At 35.6% G+C, this 20340-nt stretch overlaps 1 protein-coding gene across 3 annotated transcripts in view; it reads right to left on the bottom strand.

Moving 5' to 3' along the window:
• Positions 1–20340, bottom strand: part of LOC113096436 (contactin-4-like) — a 120104-nt gene that overhangs the window by 76378 nt on the left and 23386 nt on the right. For all 3 annotated transcript variants that reach the window (XM_026261833.1, XM_026261821.1, XM_026261826.1), the window contains exons 3-4: positions 9578–9707; positions 2269–2444 (exon numbers count right to left, since the gene is read on the bottom strand). In XM_026261833.1, coding sequence (XP_026117618.1) covers positions 2269–2444; positions 9578–9707 — 306 coding nt within the window. The remainder of the gene's footprint in view (positions 1–2268; positions 2445–9577; positions 9708–20340) is intronic.

The raw sequence follows: 20340 nt of genomic DNA, 5'->3' as shown, positions 1-20340 counted from the left end.
CATTAGATACCAAATTAGAAAATATCCCATCTAATAACATCAGCTGCCCTTTAAATTATTCTCTTGAACCTGCACCACTCCATCATGCAGCGGAGTTAATTAAGCTATGGAGAGAGTAATAAAGAAGATGGATGTGGAGCAGTCAGAGATGCGTGCCCCCACCACACAACAACAACTGAAGCCTAGTAAGGTCAGAGACCAGCGATTGATGGATCTGTCAGCCAATTGTCTTACGATGACAGTGTACGTTCTCCCTACAGAATTTGGATTGTTCCTGCCATATAGTTCTATCGTCTTCAGGCAATGTGGTGAATCAGAATTCATTTAGAAAAGTCTGTTTGTCATTTGCGATCAGTGCTTTGCAACGTCCAGCTTTACAATAAATGTTTACACCTGTTGCACAGATCAAAGCTACGATCAGGTGGAACTACGCTAGGCGTAGACAATGCGTATCCACTCTGACACATTCTCCCGCAGTTATAGATATAGCTGAGACGACGCTCATGCAGCAATGGCTACAACTACTAAAATAGAAAGGATTTGCTCAAGACATCATAACAAGTGAAGCCACGGTGCCATGATTTCATTGAGTAAACATTTCCTAACAAGTCCACGTTTTTATATCTGAAGTCTCCTTGCACACTCCCATGACAGATTTAATCAATGTTAAGTAAAATATAATAAATTTAATACAATGCTTCTCTCTAAAGTTATTTTTTATAGCTTACAATCAAGTTTATGAGCAATGCATGTCTTTCCTGAGGTAAATGTAACTTAATGTGTCATGTTGTGTTTTACTGGCATCTTTCTGTGGCAAAAAAAAATAAAAAATACATGTTTATAGTTTTTATTTTGTGAAAATATTTGAAAGCAAAATCTGAAAGCTGATCTTATATTTCTGGTTAAAAGTAACAAAGCACAAAACTTATTGCGACTATTGGATGGCACGATGCAAATAATGAATGGAATTAAAGACATGAAATATTCCCAAGCATGTACACTGTCCTTCCAAGCAGATGTCAAATGGTTCTTTTAATATCCCAGTTCATATGTAATATTTTACTGCATAATTATAACATGCTGTAAAGATATTTTGTATTCAATGTCGGCAGGTGGTCTACACCGAGCTTTGCGATTGATATCACTTATCCTGCCCGAAAAGACCATCAACATTACAGTTCGCGTCAGCAGTAGGAATGAACTAACAGACATGAATCCTAAAAGCTAACAATGTCTGAGCAAATCATGACTTTTCACTTTACGCCTACCTCTGACTAGGCTTAAGATTTTGACTCAGACATAGCATACGCCGACAAGGTGCAATGGGAATAAATTCTAGGCACGACTTAAAGCGCATTTTAGTCTTGCCTAGTCTTACAACCGGGTGAAAGGCCCCAGAAGGTCTAAAGAAACAATAGAACTTACTGAAATGTATAATGTCTCATGTAATCAATAAAACAATAAAAAAAGAACTGTCCATTAATCTGATAGTCACCTTCAAAAAACTCTAGATTTTTTAAATTTTTTATAAATAAAGTATATGCACTATATTACATATTCATTATATTTTTACTTAACCAGTTTTATTCACTTTTTAATTTACATTTGAAAAAAATGTTATGAAAACCATTTTTTAATCAAGCATTTGGCAATAGTATATTCCAAATTATTTTATATATATATATTTTAACTTATGCATATTTACAATTATTTATTACTGATTTATTTTTATTAAAATACATCTAAATTATATAAAAATTGAAAGTTTATAGTTGACTTATTATCATGAAAAATAAAAAATAAAATTCACATACTGTGTCCTGTGCCCTCTGGAGAAATGATGCAATTAGTTTGGTAGTACACTATTTGAAAGCTTTTCTTGTGGTGTGTGGAAAGGGTGGAGCTTAAACCAATTAGCTGTCAGTCGTTGCTTGCAAAACAGCCATAACAAGGAGTGCAAGGCTTGAATGTGTTTCACTGAATCTCATTTTTTTTTATCTCATTATCAGTCCATATAAATGATGACTGCATGACTGAATCTGGCCCCTGAACAACCTGTGTGTATGTGAGATACAGAGTGAAAGAGAAACAAGAACGAGAGAGACTGAGAAAGCGACCAGGCTCTCCACAGGGAAATCATTTCCATTTTGATCAGCGAGGAGAACAAGGGCCACGCTACCAGTGTGTGCCGTCAGGTCTGCAGTGTCCTGTTTGTTTGGGCCTGATGTGTGCTGCTGAGGTTTGATCAGAGATCAGAATGTGACTTACAGGCAAAGGTTAGGCTGGACTCCCTGCTGACAATAGTCCCAAAGGAGTTGGAAGCAAGGCACTGGTACGTCCCAGCGTCCTCATCTTTATTGAGATGGTTGATGCGAAGGTTGCCTCCAGAGAGGCTGTGATGGGAGCCGGGTTTAGGGTTGAGCAGGCTGCCATTTAGCTTCCACCTACAATACAAAGGAGTTCACAGTTCAGAGATTTCAATACGAACTCATACATTTCTTATCATGACCTTCCATGACCTAAATGCCATAACAAAACTTATTTTGTAGATGTATTCGGTTATTCTCAAAAACAAGAGCATAAATGAAAAATAAATGAAACTATTAATTTACACCACCGTTCAAAAGTTTGTCACAGTACGATTGTCAAATAAATTAATACTTTTATTCAGAAGGAACCCATTAAATTAATCAAAAGTGACAATAGACATATATGATGTTACAAAAGAGTTCCATTTCAAACAATGTTATTTTTCTTTTCTTTTTTACTCAGCAAATAAACAGTTCACATAAATATATCGAGAAGCACAACAGTTTTCAACATTATTAATAATAATAATAATAATAAAAAGCTTCTTAAAGCATCAAATCGATATATATTAGAATGATTTTTACTTATATATATATAAGACTTGCACTCTATTTACTAACTGTTTATTTTCTATTAAAAAACCTTGCTATGTGTACTGTGTTAGGCTAAGAGAGACTTGTTATAGCACTTGTATATCATTGCTGTTTTGTTGATTTTGATTTCTTCCATTGTCCTCATTTGTAAGTCACTTTGGATAAAAGTGTCTGCTAAATGACTTAATGTAAATGTAAATGTAAATATAAAGTGGCTATAAAAACTATTTGGATACTTAGGCCACTCTTAAAAAGAGTCATCTATTTAAAAGACATAACACAAAAAATTATTTGCAAAAACAAATACCGTCAAGAGAGTTTTTGAACACTGAATGAACATACTGAATGTATTTCTGAGTAGTTATTTGTATTCATCAGCAAATTAATTTATACACTTTGTTAAATATTTTTTTTTGAATATTTTATAGAATGACACAGGATATCTTCAGGGTTAGAAACATTGCAGTCAATCTAATTAAATAAAGTTTAATAAGAAGGGTGGAATTGGTGTTACCAATTGTTTTGCAACTATCAAGTGCCATCAGACAAATCTGGGCTGTTGAAACAAATCCTCCAAGTGTCATCACACTTAAAGAGAACCAGTGAACTGCGCTGAGTTACTAAGATCCATAATTATTAGACTCCAGAGTAAAGCACTTAGTACACTACACGAACTCCAAAGGGATTGTCCTTGCAATTAGTGCACTGTAAAGTGCTTTGCATAAAAAGTGTCTGCTAAATGAAAAGCAACCAGCTGTAGTCCTGATAAATTCAGAAGCCTGTTTTCCCCCCATACCAAGATTAATGCCCAGAATGGCACAGCTTGTGACCATCCATCTTGTTGAACACAAAGTCATACAGCATCAAATATGAGCTTTATCATGGCAGAGCACCAATCAAAACTAATATTTGCAGTGAGCACCCCCATATTCTATAGCATGCAGTGTGATTACTACATGAATTTACTGAGATTACTGAAGGATAGAATTCATTTAAGTTATCGTTGGATTCTCCTACCCTTCAAACAGCCTTATTAAAACAAACAAGCTGCCAAATCAATTCAAAAACTCACATATAAAGCAGACTTTGAAATATTGCTGTCTTTTCATCATTAACAGTGGTAATGGAATGACATCTGCACTTCATTCATGAGGGTATATGTGTGTTATGAGAGACTTGGATAAAGTCGTGATATATAGGTTTATGACTTATCCATTCATAAAGGCTGTGATTTAATTAAGTAAATCACAGCAGGATTTTTATTTATTTATTTTTTGTACACACAAGCAGCTCATCATGTGTTGTTTTTTCAGTGATTTTTCCTTAAATCATTTTTACTGTTTACTTTTTATTCTACACTGAAATATTACAAAATTAATAATAACAATTGTATTATATATATATATATATATATATATATATATATATATATATATATATATATATATATATATATATATATATATATATATATATATATTTTTTTTTTTTTTTTTTTTTTTATTTCAATTAATTACATTTTCACCCAAAATCATGCAGCCCAAGATCTATGTTCGATAGGAATCCTAACTAGCTGAAGTTACATTATTAATAACCACTGATTATCTTTTAATCAGAAATATTTGGGTAGCACTTTATTTTACGGTCCTGTTCCTCATGTACATGCTGTGTACTTATTATAGTAATTACGATACCCCTAAACCTAACCCTACCCCATGTAGTTACCTTGTATTACTAGAACTTTCTTAGATAAATACACTGTAAGTGCACTAAAAGTACATGTACGTACACGTATTGTAAAATAAAGTGCAACCAATATTTGCTTATATATTTCACAAACAGGCTGATTTTACTGATGTCCCTGCATGGTTCAATAAACAATATTTTAATAACTTCTCTTACAACCTCCCATTGCAGCATCTTCCCCCTGATTTTTAAAACCCCATAAAATATGTAAAAACATTTTCCTACCCATGTTGACATATCAAAAGGCTTTATCCTTTTTTAAGCCAATATTAATCACATCAGTTGCCAGACTGCTTACAACCAGTTTTACTTCTGTAATGTGATGGGACATATTTTTAAGTGAAACACGATGCTTAAAAAGTAGGGTGTGAGATGATTTCATCCATAAGTAATTGACTAGATCATGAAAAGTGGTCTCTAAATGACACTTGGTGTACAGGGGTTGAAATCTAAGGATTGGTGATGATAACTCAAAACTAATTTGAAACAGAAATTTTGAAGACTAACTACTATGTTACCTTTGAAATAACATGCACAGCTGAATCATTTACAATAACATCAGGGACCAAATTAGAACATACATGGGGTCAATTTGGATTTCATGGTGACTTAGCCAACAACCTTCAGTTCAAGACAAATGATAAACCATTTTTGCTTTGCTAGTCTGGGATATACGCAAGGTGCCCCTGCTTTGTGTCTGACAGGCTGATTAGCCTTACAGGCTCAGTATGGTTAGGGTTAGCAGCACATTTAGGGTTACGTCCTCGACCGCCTGTCAGGAACAAAGCAGGGCGCCTTCCACCAATCTCAACTGCAGATGTTGCAGTAGACGCCATTTTACTGGAATAAAACAGATAAAGTTTAAGATAATCATCTTTTTTTTTCCTACAGGAGTGTAACATAATTGGTATAACATTATTCCCTGTCACCATTTAGGAGTACACTGATTTCACTAATAGACATGAATTAAATGTCAAAAAAACGTCAGTTTTGAATTCATGGTTCATTGAGATGGCATCAAAAAGTGGCCCTAAAGTGGTAGTAAATTAATAAATTCCCGTCATTCCAAACCTGGATAAATTTCTTTCCTAGGTGGAACACAAAAGAAGATATTTTAAAAAAGGTTGGCAACTAAACAGATTTGGTTTCCATTGACTTCCAATGTATGGACAAAAAATACAATGGAAGTCAATGGGAACTGAAACTGTTTAGTTAACAACATTATTCAGATTACCTGAATTTGAGGTGGGTATATGATATTTTATGACAGAATATGACAGTGTACTATCCCTTTAACTAGCTAGAAATCTAATGTTAAATCGCCCAGCATGTGGTACGTTCACACATACTTTCTAAATGGTGTTTGTAGTTCAACATCTTGTTTTCTTTGTCTGTTTCACATTTGTATACAGATGCTTCTTATTTTCCTAAACAAAAACAGAATCTCCCTAATGCCCTCTGAGATGCGGGTCATTTGCACACACAAAGACTCTTCACACCGGGAAGCGACTGCGTGTCTATGCAAAGCTCCAAAATAATATGGGTGTAGCCCTACATCGCTTCTTTGAGGACTTCTGCTCTCATGTCTAATTTGAATCTAGTATCTAAATCAAAGATGCCGGCACATTCCCATCCCCACGGCGAGTGTTTTCAAAAGACAAAAACGCAATAAATATTTCATATTTGTAGCCCACAGCGAACGATACTGCACGGTCTTCAGAGATGCCGGTAATTGATAGGAGTGGAGAGTTTCCAAATCTCAGGCTCAATAATAAGATGATTTCCCCTTCCTGCTAGTTTCCAAGTGCCCTATTCTGCTCCGTTTGATCGTAGAGAGGCTGATGAAAAGAAAAAGGGACGAGCATTTGTTTCTGACAGTAAAATGAGTTTCTTGTTTGCTTGAGATTCTTGTTTGGGCCATTTGTGAAGTGTAAAAGCACACTTGCAATTAGGAATAATGACAACACCACATCAAGTGCGATCAAACTTTTAAAAGAAACATCGATTGATATATCGCTTCTAAGACATCTAATTATATGAAATAGCATGGCGTTGAAACAAGAGAAGGGTACGGATGGATGTCATCAGTTATTACTAACCCCCTGTCCCTGGAAGAAATTGAGATTTCACCACCTACAGTTCCCATCTTGGGTGACAAAACATCCAGTTCGTGTCACAGACAGCCTGTGTTCTTTCTCTTTATCTCCAAGTTTTAGTGACACATTTGCATTTTCACACAACGCCAAGGCTTTGTTCTCGTTTCATCGTGGGGGCCAGAAATACCACCGCGTTCTCCCAGAAAATGTAACAACTTCATTTCAAAAGATCAATTATCAGCATACAAATGAGAATGCTGGTATATGACAGCATGTCAAGAAACTTTGTGTAACCGTTAAAAAAACGGCCACTTCCCATCTGCTGCTGTAACTATGGTTACAGGCTCTCCTTTGATTGACAATTCTCCCTCAACTTCACGGGGGAGGTGATGCAAAGATACTCTATAGCATTCTCTAGTCTCCTTCATGTTTTAAGCTGAGGTTCTTGAAGTGAGGTAAAGAGGAGAAGTGAATTAGAATGAGAAGCTAAGAGAGAGAAGGTGGGAAGTCTGAAGTATAGGAGCAGCTGTCTTGTCAGATCAAGAGAACCAAGCAGTGTAATTTACAATAAGTTGTTAAACTTCAATTATACTGCCTCTTCAACCTTCTCCATAAAGAGTAGGTATTGCAAAGCGTCAGACCGTGGAAGGTTAACAGGGCTATTCGATGATACACCGTGATTTTTTTAGCATTTGATTTTTGATATTTTAAAGAAAATCACATTGCCATGCATCACATGTGATGTCTCACACAATATATAATACCAGTTAAAAGTTTAAACACAACTGACTCCAAACTAGTGGCTTTCGATCTCGTGCTTAAATGCTTAAAATTTGCATACATTTTTTATTTCTGTTTATTGTTCTATGAGTTAATCAATCTGCCCGCACTAGGTTATACAAACAAAAGCATTTTTTTATGGGCCAGATCAGGTAGAAAGACACTTTTTTACTTTAAAGTATAGTTTGACATAAAAATGATAGTACTGAGGTATGATTACATAGGATCACAACATCAAACCCCTCACGGCAGTGACAGCTTTAACCAGACGCTCCATTTGCTGAGCACATGCTTTACGTGCTCACGCTCAAACAGACATTACGTAGCAGACTATACAACACCATCTGGCTCAGGACACAGGAGGCAGTTTGAGGATCTGTTGCACACTTTAAGTCTTTCTGCGTAACACATTCTTTACTAAGATCTTCTTCCACGAAGGTAGACACACACCAGATGCCTTAGCTCAAAAGCTACAATCACAGTTTTAAATCTGTTTCCACAGAATAGTTCTGTCATATAGGAAAGTCATATGGGTTTAGAAAGACATGGAGGCATTGGGGAGGGATGGGAGTAGTTCATGAGGTTGAACTTAATGCACTTTGAAAGTGATGGACACTAGAACTGCCGAGAGAAGGACATTCATCAAAAGGCTCCATGATTCAAGCTTCCTGACAGGAAAGAGGAAGCTACTGATTAGCTTTTCCATTAAGCTTGATCAATTCTGGAACAGCACATATATCCGTCTTTCTGCAGCACATCTGAACAGTGTCAGGGGAACACGTTAATTTGAAGCCATCGAACTAGAAACTCCATTAACATACTTAAAAACATACTTAACTATCGAGTAATCATAGCATGTGAAGCAAAACGAAAACAAGATCAGGTCGATATATTACTAAAAATGAAATATGTATAAAAACTGTATTTTGGAAATGCTTAAAAATACCCTACCATTCAAAGTTTTGCAATCAGCATTTTTTTTTTTTTTTTTTTTAGAAATGTATAATTTTATATAGTAATGTATTCAATTAATTAAAAGTAAAAATGTATTTACCAAAAAAAGTTTCAAACAAATGCTGTTCTTTTGAACTTTCTATTCTTCAATGAAAATAAAAACTAATAGATAATGTTGCCTTGATGTACATAAGAGACATATTTTAAAAACTTATAAAAATTGTACCCACCACAAAGTTGTGAATGGTAGTATATATCTCAATAATTATGACAATTGTATTAATAATTATAATTGTGATCAAATATGCCAAAAATATTCAACGTGTTTAATGTAAGAACTATAAATAAAAATAATGTAACTGAAAGATTATTAAAAGTAAATTCCACTACATAATTCTGCAATCGGTTTCATTTATATCTTTCTTCACAATTTTCAATTACACAGTATGCACAAATTTAATAATTACTTTTTTTTTGTTATCTATAAAAAATAAAAATAAAATACTATAAAGGAATATTGAGCAAACCAATGGCATGAGTTTGGGGGAGGACTATCTTGGGCTGTCTTGGCCAACCAATGGCAGATGTGAGCAGCACAGTCGTGGCCTAATGGTTAGAGAGTCGGACTCGAAATCGAAAGGTTGTGTGTTCACTGCTGTGTGTGTGCACTTTGGATGCGTTAAAAGCAGAGCATGAATTCTGAGTATGGGTCACCATACGTGGCTGTATGTCACGTCATTCATTCATTCAGGAAACCTGTCTGAAAACACTCATTATTTTTGAGAAAATGTTTGATGTACAGCTATGGTGAGCAGATGAGTCCAATGAGATTTAATTGTGGGCGGGGCTACCTATTGGAATGCTGCAGAAATAGAAAGGCCTAAATCTCTCACCGGTACAATGACGAATTTTACCGCTTATCACGTCGCACCTGCTTAGGACACGGTGTAAGGTTACTGATGCCAATGTGCACTGGCACGAAAGAGCCTATGCATTTCTGGAACTGTAAAAAATTGTAAATGGTACAATTTACCGAAGCAGTGATGCAGATGACCAAACAGCAGTGTTTTTGCGGTGGAAAGTTGGCAGTCAACTCACCTGTAAAAAGGAGGAGGGTCACCTTGTGCCTCACAACTGAAAACCACCTCCCTGTTCTTCTCCATGGAGTCTACTGGAAACACAATGCTGCCTGGCTGCTTCGTGAACACGGGGCTCTGCAGCGTGTTGCCTACAGACAGACAGAGAGAGAGAGAAGGAGAGAAGGAGAGCCATCAGCACGCTCCACTTACAGACACCCAACCTGCTTGCAAAACAAGCTATTCACGAGTTCACCCTTACATCTAATCTGAAGGCAAATAGTAGGCATATTTTGGCGTGCTGTCCTGGGGGAGGGGTCCGGGCCCGGAGCATAGCCCGAACCCAAATAACTCCCCCTATCCCAATTTGGGATAAATAGATTAGAAGTGAGGAGTTGGGGTGGAGGAGGGTTGCCGAAAAACTGTCGTGGGACAGGAGGTAGGAAGACTGGATATATATACGCGTGCGTGCTATAAGATGATTAGCTAAACGAGATGCACCTGTACCAAATTGGATGATTATCTGATCGTGCTTCTCCCGAACTTTGTTAATAAAACCACATTTAGCTGGTGGCTCTGAGCAGGCCAGCACTGGTAAGGCATTAGAGAGTCAAACCACAAGCAGACAAAACATATCAATTAATTCAACTAACACCACGGCAATTGTAATGGAATCGCCGTTGATTGATATAGAACATGGGTTTGAGGACACGCGTTCATCGCTTTCTATCACCCCTGTGGTCTGTTTTTAACCTTTGCTATGGCAGCGCAGTTGTAACTGAAAACGCTCTGGCAATTAGACTTGCGGTAAACGCCTCTCAGTTGTGATTTGAGGCTCTTCGTGTGAAGTGACACACTGAGATTGCTCACACAACCGATTCAATTGTAGCTGTATTTTTTTTTTTTTTTTTTTGAGGCAGGGGGTGTCAGGACATCGTGGTCAGCACATCAAATAAATATGAGCAGCTTCAAAAATATTCAAAACATTATTTAAAACATTAAGCAATAAATTCTGAAAAAGCAGCAGAAATCATAACCTTTTTCTTTAGGTTATTTCCTGCAAAATAAATGTAATTTAATTTACTGAAGAATGCTTTCTAGTCCGAGAGCTTGCATTGCTTGCAGGAGACAAAGTGAGAGATAGACTTTAAGCTTCTTTAAAAGAGCAAAATGTTGGATTTTCTTTTTCCTGAGGTCTTTTCTAAAACATGATTTCTTTTTAGGCAGCTTAGTTGCATAATGTTTTTACCATAAGCCACGTAACTGTGCTTTGTGCCTAAGATAATATTCAAAATGTGTCAGCCCCCCAAATATTCAATACTTAATATAGTACAAATATATTTAAAAAAAATTATTCTGGAGTGCCAATATGAAAGGGCAAATTTGTTTTGTGAAACACATCAGCTCCACAAACCTATGTTCCAAAATGTATAAAAAACTAAAATAAAAAATAGGATATCCATATGAACATCTAAAAAACAATTCAGATTGAAAATGAAATTAAATAAACAACAGTACATATTAAAATCCATACAACAGGCCGTCAGTTACAACTTTTCTATCAAATACCTTTCTAAACATAACAGATTATTTTGTGCTATACATTGTCAATGCATATTGATTTATTTCCCATATTTGAATTTCGCTCTTAAATTGTTACAATACATTCCAAAATGTTACTAATTGACTTTGTTGCATTAAATCATGATTTAAATAAAAGTCAGGAAATAATTGTAATCCTTGAACAAACAAAAATAATTAAAATTTTGCTAACTGAAACCAAGTGACTGGCATAATTTGAGAATATATGTAAAATCTTAGGAAATCTGAAAATACGTATAAACATTTTTCAAGTGAAAAGCTTTGTAATGTGATCAAATTTCAAAAAGGTAACCAGCTCTCATGTTCTTTTCATCCCAAAATTGCGTGTCAGTCGCTATTCACCATCCTTTCTGCAAGAACTGATGTGTCTTTCAGGGGTAAGTGGATACTTACATCACCAGCAAAGAGCAAATTCGGTTCTAAGTGCCTTATTTTTCAACCTTCATTTTCACTTTGTTGGACTGGGTGTGTACTGTATGTGTGAGCAAGCTTCAACAGTTGCCTACACATTAACACAGTAGAAATCAATCCACAGTGCATAAAACTAAAAGATAAAAAATAGCAAGATGAGTGTGTGTGTGGATGGCTGCCACCTGTACGGCTGCGCTCTAGGTCCCGGGTGCTTTAATTGGGCTTGTTTTGCTTCCCATCATGCAGACAGATACTTCATCTCGGCTCTAACTATCTCCACTAATTCTGCCTGTGACATGACAATGACAGCCCCTTATTTCTGTGTCAGAGACACCGCGGTGCATTCCCTCTGTACCTGGTGATAAACAGTGCTCCACAAACACTGTTTGGATTTACAAAACCTGTTTGGCAAAATATGAGTAGGTTTTTTGAGTATAAAATTCAACCTGAAAACAAAATGTATTCTTTATTGCTGATTTTATTGTGCACAGTTAAAGGCAAGGTTGATCCAGGTTCAGCTCCACTTTTTCTGTCAGATCGCAACTATGATATCAAATAAAAAAGAATAAAAAGCCACTACAATAATACAAAAATGGAAATATAATAAAAACTAACAGAATTATTACAAACGTATAATATGAATATACACTACCATTCAAAAGTTTGATAGGATTTTTGAAAGAAGTCTCTTATGTTCAAGAAGGGATTTGATAAAAAAATATAGTAAAACAGTAATATAGCGAAATATTATTTCAATTTAAAATAGCTGTCCCCTATTTTTTTAATATTCAGCAGCCATTCCTCCAGTTTTCAGTGTCACATGATCCTTCAAAAATCTGATGCTTTTGATCAATTTAATTCATCCTTGACAAAAAAAATAGACATTATCTATTTATATTAATATATATATATATATATATATATATATATATATATATATATATATATATATATATATACACACACACACATGTTAAGGTTCAGATAAAAGCTGACCAATAACTGTCCAATAACACTTTTCAGTCAGCATGTACACAATTCCAGAAGGAGGGCTCTAAAAATATTCTGTATGTTTGACACTAGAGTGTTATATTGACATATGTTACTGTTGATGTTGGATGCAGAGGGGCCAATCACCTGTACAAACACAAACGGAATATATCCAGAGGACATATGACACAAGGCATGAGACATATTTCACAAGCCTTGCATCATGTCTTGCTCCATGACAACGTACAGCAATTAATAAAAAAACCATTATTACTGCCAAGACCCTTCTATGAGAACTTCCTATAGCCATCTGAGGTTAACACAGTAAAGAGTAAACAAAGTTAACGTTTTAATTAAAACCAAGATCTTTGAAGTCAAATTAAACGATGGCACCAACACAATTACTCAAGAGCAGGTGCAGGCATCCTTTGGGATGAAGAGTGGGTTCAAAACTGCAAGAGTGCACCTCCTGTTTTTTAACCAGCATGTGCTGCGATCAACCGCATATCCCAGTCAGTCAATTAACAATGCATGCTCATTAAAAGATCCCGCAGTGTCAAGAAAGACAAATGAAACATGACAGGGATTAAACTTTAGTCTCACTCATATTTTTCCTCATTGAATTACATTAGCTCCTTGAAAACATCTCGGCTTGCTCTGACAAACATGCTATGAGCGTTAGGAGAAAGTCAGAGAGAGCGGGAGAAGGTAGGAACTTCCATTCGCAATTTCCATGAATAAAACATTAATCGATATATGCATATGCAGGAGAAAATGTCGAGCAAGCGCAACCAACAACAAAATGAAGCAGGTGCCAGATAGGGAAACAAATAAAAAAAAAAACAAGAACAGTAGGAAAGAAAACAGGGCCAGCGGTGAATCGCTGACATCACCAATTAGCAAGGGCTTGCCTGCGCAGCCATCTAGGGATGTGTGCGTCTTCATGCAGGCACGAGAAGAATAATTGCATCCCCAGAGAAAGAGCAGGTGAGTCCACCTGGAGTGAAACAAGGGCTTCTGTTACTCAGAAACAGTCTTGGCTTTCATCAACAAGAAGTCAGCTTACCACTAATACTGTCATCAATGAACTGCAATGAAAGCTAATGAAAGCTTTAATGCAGTCACTTGCAGGAAGGCGAGCGGCCCGGTATTAAGACGTCATCCTGCATGAGGTTATTTTTCACAAAGTCAGGAGGTACTTGAAATATCACAGGCGCTGGACTGTCTCACTGAAAATTGATTACTTGGGGGTTCTGGTCTCCTTCAAAGACCAGATGGAGAGACTGAGGCTGAGGCTGCAGAAATGCAGACGTGGACGAGGATCAGGACAGCGCTGTATCACAGCTGCAGCTGTACTCCGCTAGATGCTCTTTTTGAGGAGTCCGCAGGGCTGTGCTAATAAGGACACTGCCGCTGTTGGCCTGGCAACGGGACACATGATGGCATAGACCAGATGCCGTTGACCACAGAAAGGTTATTGCATCAATTGAACAACTGAGGGTGCAAATAGCAGCGGAAAAAACAGCAATGACACGACAAAAGGTTGCAAGTTTCTCTTATCTCATTTCCTCTCACCTCTTGTTTGGATGTTTACAATGATTTAGGATAAAAAGGGGGAAATGGGAAACACAGGCAAAATCGCAGAATTGAGACATAAAAATGGAATTTACTATATAATTCATAATTTTTAAAGCCTGACTATTATGGCCCTTTTTACAATAAATAATATAAGTCTCAGGTGTCCCCAGAATGTGTCTGTGAAGTTTCAGCTCAAAATACCACACAGATAATTTCTTATATCATTTTGGACATGCCTATTTTGACTGGAAGCAGAAACACAGTGTTTTCATGCATGTCTCTTTAAATGCAAATGAGCTGCTGCTCCCTGCCCCCTTTTCCAGAATAGGGCTGTGCCTTTATAACTCTTATCTCAGATACTCTGCTAAAAAAAAATCTGTTTGGTTTTGATTTTCATTTCTATTGCACTAAAATCATGCGTTTTTAAACCATTTTCATTAAAACTTCTGATATACAGTTTTCTGAGGGCATACATCTAAAGCATGCACACAGAAAGTGGCTGTCACGTGGCATGTGAGTAGGCTAATAAGCTAAATTCTCTTTCTTGTCTTATTTCAAATAGACACAAGTTTGTTAAAAACACACATGAGTTACTAAAACAGCTGGGAAAGAAAGCACATGTTTATATTAGATCTGTGTGATAGCAGGTTATCACTTTTTACTGTGTAGTCATGACACTTCAGAGTGCATCTTATGTTCAGTTAGCTGCATACACCAGTTAATAAAGTCAATGTGCAGTGAAAAGGTTACTATAAAAAAGAATAGGAAATAAGACCAATCACAATCAGAATACAAGTTGTTGACAGAAATAAGACAAATCGCAATTATTGAAAATATGCAAATATTACTATGACGGCATAACTTTTTCATACTTCAATTAAATTTCTTGAATATAAAGTATTTATGTATATATATATATATATATATATATATATATATATATATATATATATACATATACAAAAGTCAAACACATAAGTCTAAAATTTGAATGGCAGTATATGTTCTATAAATATGAGTAGCCTACTATGCATGACATTTGGATGTACTACATCTGCCATGTTGCTGTCACGTGACCTACCAGTGTCAGCTGTGTCATTTTACTGACATTCCCAAATCCACTGCAATGGCCTCATGGAAAAGTAAAGTACTTTTCAAAGTTACTTTTCATCCATTGTTTTTTGAATACTGTGAATTTGGACGTACTACTCTTTTGGAATACTGTATTCGCTTTCGCATGCAGCATGTCACTTGTCGCCACCTACTGGTCTATCAGTGTCACCTGCAGAGAGAATCTCTGAAAAATCATCCATCCCACTTTTGTTCTTAAAGTTTAGTTAGAAACTTTAATTTTTAAAACTAATCGCCAAATAATCTTTTGCTTGTATGTTTTTCAGCACATTTATTTAGTAGTGTCTAATTGGCATATGTGTTTTGAGGGCAGCTTGCAATATAAAAAAAAAAATAAAGCAATAATGACAGGAATAAGATGGCAAACTCGGATAGGAATATCTCATTGTCATTTCTACCCTGTTCACCTCTGTTCTGTTCTGTGACATAATTTACTGGGTCATTGTCAGCATGCAGACTGCAATGCTGGATCAATGCAGAGCAAGAGGACCTGTGATTGGTTCGGGCTCTTGACACGCTCCAATCATTGATCAAGCCCCTGAAAATTCATGAGCAAAAATTCCAACATGTATTGAAGGCTTTCATAAATCTACTCCTGGGAGTATTAGTTCCGCTGTGTGGCTAAATCATGGACTGTCAATAATTCAGCTGAAATAATTCACTTCTCAAGTGCTTCTGACAGCCAAAATATATAACAGAGTATGCATGATAATGAGCAAAATCAGTAGCGGCAGCTGCTAAGACTAGTTTTGTGTTTGATTAATGAGGTATTAATTAATCTTAACACTATGCTTCTCTTTGTAACAATCAGATTAAAGGTTTCTAATTCTCAGCTATAGCTGCTTTTATTAATGACAAGCAATGTATTGGAGCAAGAAGACCAATATCCAGTCTCATGAGCAAGATCAATTATATTTGATGATGCGAACGGACATTACATAATGCAAAAAGCTACAAAACACTAACTAAACGGCATGCTACCATGTTTGTACCATGTTCTCGGACACAAAATACAAAATCCCATTCTTGGATTGAGACTGTGGTATCTGATGGTAACAGGTTTATTATAGTTGAAAATAATAATAATAATAATAATAATAATTATGTGGCAAAAATAAGTGTTTCAAATTTTACATCAAATTTCAGCTTGCTAACAAGGCAGTATTTCAGTTAGTTTAACTTAAGGTTAAATAAACAGCAAATATAGGCATACAAAACAAACAAACTAATAAATATGACCAAAACACAAAACAAAATTACTAAAATTCAAATGAAACTCGCAAGCGATCCTAATGTGGTAAAATCACTGTGGCTTACTGCGTTCATAGATTGACAGTAAATGCAGCATGATACATTCATTATAGTATTTACATTTATTAGTAATGTCAATCATCACAATAACGAATGCTGCAATTAATGTAACCATTAGTCTCAACTGTTCACCTTCAACAACTTCCCACGCAGATGCAATAAGCCATCTTTTTTAAAATGAGCTGAATGTAGAGCTGAAACGATAATGATACTAAATGAAATAAGTTTCCAATGGCTAAACAGAAATACATACATAAAAATGCATGATTAAATGCATATTTCTAAACTATTCATTTACTGAAGTCTGACATCCTCTATTGACATTTCCATCACGCCGCCACTACATGACAAGTGTCAGACATCTCAAGGATGTCAAACTTTAAGAGTGTTAGTAAAATGCAGAATGTGACACTTTTATATTCAATTCATTGCAGTGTCTGCCACCATGACAACATACAGTACCTTTACCTTCATAATTAAAACACAGTCTGCGTGTGACGGTGACCTTATATGACATGTCTCAAAATCAGGCTTGGTAAAGAGCCGGAATCGATCAATTGTGCACCAAGTAAAAAACTCCAGTTAACTTTTCTTGCTCTCTCTCGTCTTAGTGTGCATTTGGAGATTCAAGTCTTATTCATAAGGATAAAAGAAACTATGATGGTAAAAAAGGGATGTCTCAAGATGAGAGCATCAAACTGTGAGTGCTTGTCTCTCGTATTGAAGACAAATGGCTACTGTAGTTACTTCAACTTAACAACTTAAGACTCGCAGGAAAATGTAATCCGTTTTATTGAAAACACACGCATTGCTAGAGATTTCAGTGTGTCTTTTAAAGGAAAGCCATTAGAGCTTACAAGCTTTAAACTTTTAAAATCCCATTCCGAATAAACAAACTGCAAGCTCTGTGACCAGGTGACCATGCGAATGTACAGATCTCACCACAAGCCACAATGTGAATAGAGAATAAATTACAACGAGCCGACAAGGCAAAACCTTCTTTAGAAAATCCAAAATCTATTGCATTAATTTCCGCACACCATAAGCCACGGGCAGAGCGGCTTTTCCATGCTCAGCTCTTATAGATATGGGAAGATAAGTCTGTTTAGAACCCAGACTTGAAGCCAATTGTGTGCTTGTTCTCCCTTGGGTTTGGAAAAAGCTCAACTTCCAGATACGGTCCTCTCTTTTTATACCTGTAAATCCAACCGTGGAAGATGACACACGGTGTGCCCTGGTGAACTTTCGAGAAAACGCATTCCTCCATGCTCGATGAGGCCTCCAACACATCTGATCATGCATTTACGGGCAGGGAGCGACAGAAAGCTATATAAATTGGTTCAAGGTCAGGGAACGATGGAGATGCTGCCCGTATTGTTCATGCTCTGCGGGAGCCATTAGAGTGAATGGGGTTCTGTGAGATGGGGCTAGTCCGGCGCCAAAGGGGAATATCCATCTTTTGGTTGATAAATGATAATGGAAAGAAAAAGATATAGATATGAGCACTTCAGCCATATGTGGATATGATCTATATTAAATATTGAGATGTGGAAAGAATGGAAATAATCATGGTGGATGTTTTATGCTGCTTTGAATAAATGCATATTGCTTTTCCAGGGAAGGTGACTATTCAGATTTCAGTCTGACTTTTAACTCTTCAGTAATCCTAATGTAAGTCGCATTTTAAAACACAGAAAGAGATATTTAATAAACTGCTCTTGTCAACACAACAGTGGAAGGTGACCTGTGGCTTTTAAGCTCCCAAAAATTTGAAAAAGTACAATACACCTGAAGTCAGAGAACGGATTTGTGTTAGGGAACTATGTATAAAAAAATAATTATATATATATATATATATATATATATATATATATATATATATATATATATATATATTTATATTTATATATATATATATATATATATATATATATATATATATATATATATATATATATATATAAATATATATATATATATATATAAATATATATATAATGAACTTATATGAAATATCAATTTTAGAAAATTACAAATTTGAACTTCAACAAATGAAATGAAGTTTAGGTTCAAGCACTAAAATTACTACAACTGAATAACTAAAATTACTACAACTAAATATATAATTCGTAAAATTTAAGGTAACATATTTTTTTAAAAATGACAAAAGAAAATAACAAAATTACCAAAGCTAAAATTAAAATGAAAACTGAAAATAAATTAATTCATAATATGAATAAAAAAAAATAAATAAAAAAAACTGAAAGGAATAAAAAAGAACATTTTACTACATGATATTTCACTATATTTGGCTTAAAGAAATTAAAGTGGAGCCAATATTTTGGACTTTTACGACTAATATTTGTACTACAATATTGTTGTATTAAAATGTTGAGAATATAATGAGAATCAACATTGGAAATTAAGTATTACACAACAATTTTAAAAATAAAATGTCTGGACATTATGGCGATGGGAATTTTATTGGAAAAAGTAATTGCCTTGAAAATAATGACACAAATAATGCAAAAATGCACAAAATTTGAGATTGATAGACCTGTTATTTCTGTAAGAAAACTTTTTCCAGTGCTGTCCATTCTTTTCTACACAAAGTTATCTTGGTCTACTTCTCTAGTGGTGGTGCAGTACACAGCTCTCCTTTCAATGTGTGTTTCTAAGACTGGCATACCAGAAAGAACAAACACCATATCTTCCAACTGGATGACAATATTATCTTTTTGACCTCTTTTTCATCTACAACCCCTTCTTCTCCTCTGTCGGGATATCGTTTCGAAGTTCCAGGTCTCTGCCTGTGAGCAACACTTGCCCGAGGCAGAGTCTATTGGCCTTCCCACGAGACACAGAAACTTGTCTGGAGAAAGTGGCCCTCTGATCTGCATGAAAGCAGCATCTCCCAGCCAGAGGCTCAAAGAAACAGCAACAAATACGTAAAGCAAATCAGCAAGCAAAACCACACAGATCCCACATTCCGATCTCTCACAACAGGCAGCTGTATAAACCTGCCCTCAAAATGTGACAAAGCGCCACAATAAGAAATTAGAGGAAATACAAAGACATGAGCTGGGATTTTTAGCTGAGTGACAAGCATATTTTCACTACAGAGGAGCTTGGCACAGGGATCTGTTTGATGACTTCAATTTGTTTCAGGGGTGACAAGGGATTTGCATGGGGCCAAATGTTGGGATTGATTTGCATAGAATTCTCATGCCACAGTGACACCTTTGATTTTGTTCACCCTCACATTATCCCTCTCTCACTCTTTCTCTGTCTAGTCGTCTGGTGGGTGGACAGTCCATATGGTTATCGTATACACAACACACTCCCAAAGTACAAAATGATTCCTGAATGAAGAAAATAATGAAAAATAACATGAAACAGAGTTGTTTAGTTAAAAAGTTCAAAACAAATAGAAATAAAACAGTACACCGAAGATATTTAAGGAATAGTACACGCACACACAGAGAGATATTTAAATGTTTGGGATCATTATGATTTTTTGTGTTTTGTTCATGCTCATCATTTATTTGATCAGAAATACATAAAAACAGGTAATATTGTAAAACATTATGTCAATTTTAAAATAATAGTTTTCAATTTCAATAACCTACTTTATTGATTGATGCAAAGCTGAATTGTCATCAGCCATTACTCCAGTCTTCATTGTCACATGATCCTTCAGAAACCATTTTAATGTTGGTTTATTGTGATGCTTGACATTTTTTTTTAGCATTATTTGATGAA

The sequence above is a fragment of the Carassius auratus genome, chromosome 6, assembly GCF_003368295.1.
Source record: "Carassius auratus strain Wakin chromosome 6, ASM336829v1, whole genome shotgun sequence".
Taxonomy (NCBI): Eukaryota; Metazoa; Chordata; class Actinopteri; order Cypriniformes; family Cyprinidae; genus Carassius; species Carassius auratus.
The sequence above is the reverse complement of the archived record's forward strand: the minus strand, read 5'-3'. Positions and strand labels throughout refer to the sequence as shown.